General features: G+C 41.7%; 1 protein-coding gene across 1 annotated transcript; it reads right to left on the reverse strand.

Moving 5' to 3' along the window:
- Window positions 1-635: 635 nt before the first annotated feature.
- LOC138871107 (uncharacterized) lies at window positions 636-3127 on the reverse strand. The gene is made up of 5 exons (XM_070148961.1): window positions 2684-3127; window positions 2424-2567; window positions 2263-2337; window positions 1338-2195; window positions 636-1175 (listed from the first exon to the last, which is right to left on the reverse strand). The coding sequence occupies exons 1-5, from the start codon at window positions 3125-3127 to the stop codon at window positions 636-638; spliced, it is 2061 nt and encodes a 686-aa protein (XP_070005062.1).
- Between the last annotated feature and the right edge of the window lie 878 nt (window positions 3128-4005).

Here is a 4005-nt window from a genome sequence, read left to right on the forward strand (position 1 = left end):
CACTTGCTTGTGGATGATTGGGAGTCATGACTTTATGAGTGACACCATACTTGGTAAGTAAGGTGTCGAAGGCTTTGTTGAAAAAATGTGACCCCTCATCGCTTATGATGGCCCGCTAAATACCAAACCTTGTGAAAATATTCTTCTTCAAGAACGCCACCACACTTTTCGCCTCATTGTTGGGTATAGCAATGGCCTCAACCCATTTGGACACATAATCAACCGCGACCAAGATGTAGGTGTTTCCACAAGAACTCATAAAAGGACCCATGAAGTCGATACCCCACACATCGAAAATATTAGTCTCCAAAATGGTAGTGAGGGGGATTTCATTTTTCTTTGATATTCCACCGGCCCTTTGACATTCATCACATCGTTTCACTAGATCACTTGCATCCTTGTAAAGAGTAGGCCAATAGAAACCACAACTTAGCACTTTGGCCGCCATTCTTGCTCCACCATGGTGACCACCATATAGCAAAGAATGACAAGCCCCAAGAATTTGACATTGCTCTTCTTCCAGTACAAATCTTCTAATCACCCCATTCGTACAAATTCAAAAAAGGTACGGTTCATGCCAATAATAGTCTTGACAATCCCGTTTGAGATTCTTCCTTTGGTTTGATGAGAACTCATCAGGGATGATACCACTTACAAGGAAATTTGCTAGATCCGCGAGCCATGACACCTCTTTCATTGAAATATCCAAAGTTACTCATCGGGGAAGGAGTCATTGATTTCAAGGCTGTCATGCAACCTCCCCTCCTCCTCCAAACGAGAAAGTGGTCCGCCAATTGATTTTCATTTCCTTTTCTATCATGGATGTCAATGTCAAACTCTTGCAACAAAAGCACCCATCTCATCAACCGAGCTTTGGAATCTTTCTTGCTCGTAATATAATGAAGTGCCGCATGATACGTGTGGACAATCACTTTAGCACCCATCAAATACGGGCGGAACTTCTCAATAGCAAACACAATGGCAAGGAGATCTTTCTCCATAATGGTATATTTGACTTGGGAACTATTCATGGTCTTACTAGCATAGTAGACCGAATTAAAAATCTTGTTGATGCATTGCCCCAAAATAGCCCCCAACGCTATGTCACTTGCATCGCACATGAGCTCAAAAAGAACAATCCAATTTGGAGCGGTGATGATGGGAGTTGTTGTTAACTAGAACTTTAGCAATTCAAAAGTTCTCATGCAATCATCATTGAAGTTAAACCTAACATGTTTCTCGAGAAGCTTGCACAACGGGTTCACCATCTTAGAAAAATCCTTGATGAAGCGCTAGTAAAACCCCGCGTGACCTAAGAAACTCCGCACGCCCTTTACCGATGTTGGAGGTGGAAGTTTACAAATCACCTCATTCTTTGCCTTCTCATCTTCAATTCCATTATTAGAGATTTTGTGTCCAAGGACAATGCCTTCCTTGACCAAGAAATGACATTTCTCCCAATTTAGCACCAAATTTGTTTCTTCACATCTTGCTAACACTTTATCAAAGTTGTCGAGACAATCATCAAAAGAACTCCCAACCACCGAGAAGTCATCCATGAAAACTTTCAAGGTAATATTCCACCATGTCCGTGAAGATAGCCATCGTACACCTTTGAAAAGGTGCCGGTGCATTGCACAAACCAAATGGCACCCACTTGAAAGCGAAAGTAGCATATGGACATGTAAAGGTTGTTTTCTCTTGATCCTCCGGAGAAATAAGAATTTAGTTGTAGCCGAAATACCATCAAAGAAACAATAGAAGGCACGACCGGCCAATCTATCAAGCATTTGATCTAGGAAAGGACGTGGAAAATGGTCCTTCCTTGTGACATTGTTAAGCTTACAATAGTCCATACACACTCTCCACCTGGTCACCGTTCTTGTAGGAATCAACTCATTCTTGTCGTTGGTGACCACTGTCATGCCCCCTTCTTGGGATACATTAAAACAGATAAGTCCATAAACTATCGGAAATTGGATAGACAACCCCAACATCCAACCACTTGATGATCTCCTTTTTGACAACCTCTTACATGCTTCATTGAGTTTCCTCTGATGTTCAATAGATGGTTTGGCACCTTCCTCCAAGTTAATCATGTGCATGCAAAATGAGGGGCTTATACGTCGAATATCCGCCAATGTCCATCCAATGGATTTCTTCCTCTTTTGTAGCACCGTAAATGTAGAATCTACCTGCACGTTAGTCAAACAAGAGGAAAGAACAACCGGTAAAGCAGAAGAAGGGCCAAAAAATTCATACCAAAGATATGGAGGCAATGACTTCAACTCCAATATAGAAGGCTCTTTGATTGAAGGCTTTGTAGGAGAAGTTGTCCTATTTTCAAGATCCAAGGACAATTTGCAAAGTTCCTATATGGACGACCCCATTCCTTTAAAATAGTTCACACATTCCACGAAGACATCCATTTCGTCATCATCAAAGTTGAGCAAGACAGCTTCCAATATATCACCAACATTTATCATAACACTTGTTTCCTCCACAATCACATCGGTCACCAAGTTCACTAAAGAGCACACCTCATTGCTATTGGGTTGCCTCATGGACTTACACACATGGAACACCACTTTTTTATCACCACGCAGAAAGTAAGTTCTTCGGCTTCAACATCACAAAGAGCCTTCCCCGTAGCAAGGAAAGGTCTACCAAGTATAATACGCACCTCATAATCAACCTCACAATCTAGAATAACAAAATCCACCGGGAGAATGAATTTATCAACACGAACCAAAACATCCTCAGTCACTCCTAAGGGTCTCTTCATAGTGCGATCGACCATTTGCAATCTCATAGAGGTGGGCCTTGGTTGCCCAATTCCCAATGTCTTGAAAACTGAATTGGGCATCAAATTTATACTTGCCCCAAGATCACAAAGAGCTTTTGCAAACTTGACACTTCCAATTGTACAAGGAATCGTGAAAGTATCAGGATCCTCCAACTTGGGAGCCATTGAATGCACAATTGCACTCACTTGATGAGTGACTTTGATAGTTTCAAAATTCATCGACCGCTTCTTTGTCACAAGATCCTTAATGAACTTTGCATAACCGAGAATTTTCTCCAAGGCTTCAAGTAATGGCACATTGATTGAGAGAATCTTCATCATTTGGATAAACTTCTTAAATTGGTTTTTACCATTTTGCGTTGCAAGTCATTGAGGGTATGGAGGTAGAGGCTTAGGCAATGGTGCCTTATCCTTTTGCACTACTGGTTCCGGCATGTCAATAATGTGATACCTAGACGGGTTCACCTCCTCTTGAGTCTTTTCCACAATGTCATCAATATCAATCCGAACCTCATCATTAGATTGCTCAACATTGTGCGGTATCTACTCTTTTTGCACTACTTGCTCTTCATCCACAAGTTGCCTTTGGCTTGAGATGGGTGCATTACCACCTTTTCCCCTTCTTGTAGTAACGACCATGGCATGCCCCGTGTTGTTTTCACCCTTTGGATTCACCACCATGTCACTTGGTAGTGCTCCCTTAGGACGAATATTTAGAGCTTGGGAGATTTGCCCCATTTGAACTTCCAAGTTGTGGATTGATGTATTGTGTAAGGCAAGTTGGGCATCAGAATCGTCATTCTTCTCCATCATTTGCTTGAACATATTCTCAATACACCCTATTTCATTATTGGAAGGACTTGAACCATGGGAAGTATAAGGAGGCGGGTTTCTCAATTGTTGATACATCAAGGGCCTTTGCAAACCAGACCCCCGGTTGCCTTGATTATTGTTCCATCCCGCTTGATTGGTGCCTCCCCAATTTCTTGATTGTTTCCACTCCAATTACCTTGATTATTTTCACCACTCCAATTTCCTTGATTGTTGTTGTTATGCCAATTCCCTTGATTGTTTCCACCGCTCCAATTACCTTGGTTGTTAGAGTTCCAATTACCTTGATTGCTTTGAGGTCGCCATTGTTGTTGATTTGGGCTTTGAGAGTTGTTTCTTTTCCCTTGGTAGTTGTTTACATATTGCAC

The sequence above is a fragment of the Nicotiana sylvestris genome, chromosome 6 (genome assembly GCF_000393655.2).
Source record: "Nicotiana sylvestris chromosome 6, ASM39365v2, whole genome shotgun sequence".
Classification (NCBI taxonomy): Eukaryota; Viridiplantae; Streptophyta; class Magnoliopsida; order Solanales; family Solanaceae; genus Nicotiana; species Nicotiana sylvestris.

Bases quoted from the DNA above. Each gene is read 5' to 3' on its own strand.
- LOC138871107 (XM_070148961.1), bottom strand. From the start codon at position 3,127: ATGATGAAGATTCTCTCAATCAATGTGCCATTACTTGAAGCCTTGGAG. The intron at 2,196-2,262 runs GTATGAATTTTT...ACTAACGTGCAG, and splicing joins TCATTGCCTCCATATCTTTG to GTAGATTCTACATTTACGGT. The intron at 1,176-1,337 runs GTAAAGGGCGTG...CTAAAGTTCTAG, and splicing joins AACTTCCACCTCCAACATCG to TTAACAACAACTCCCATCAT.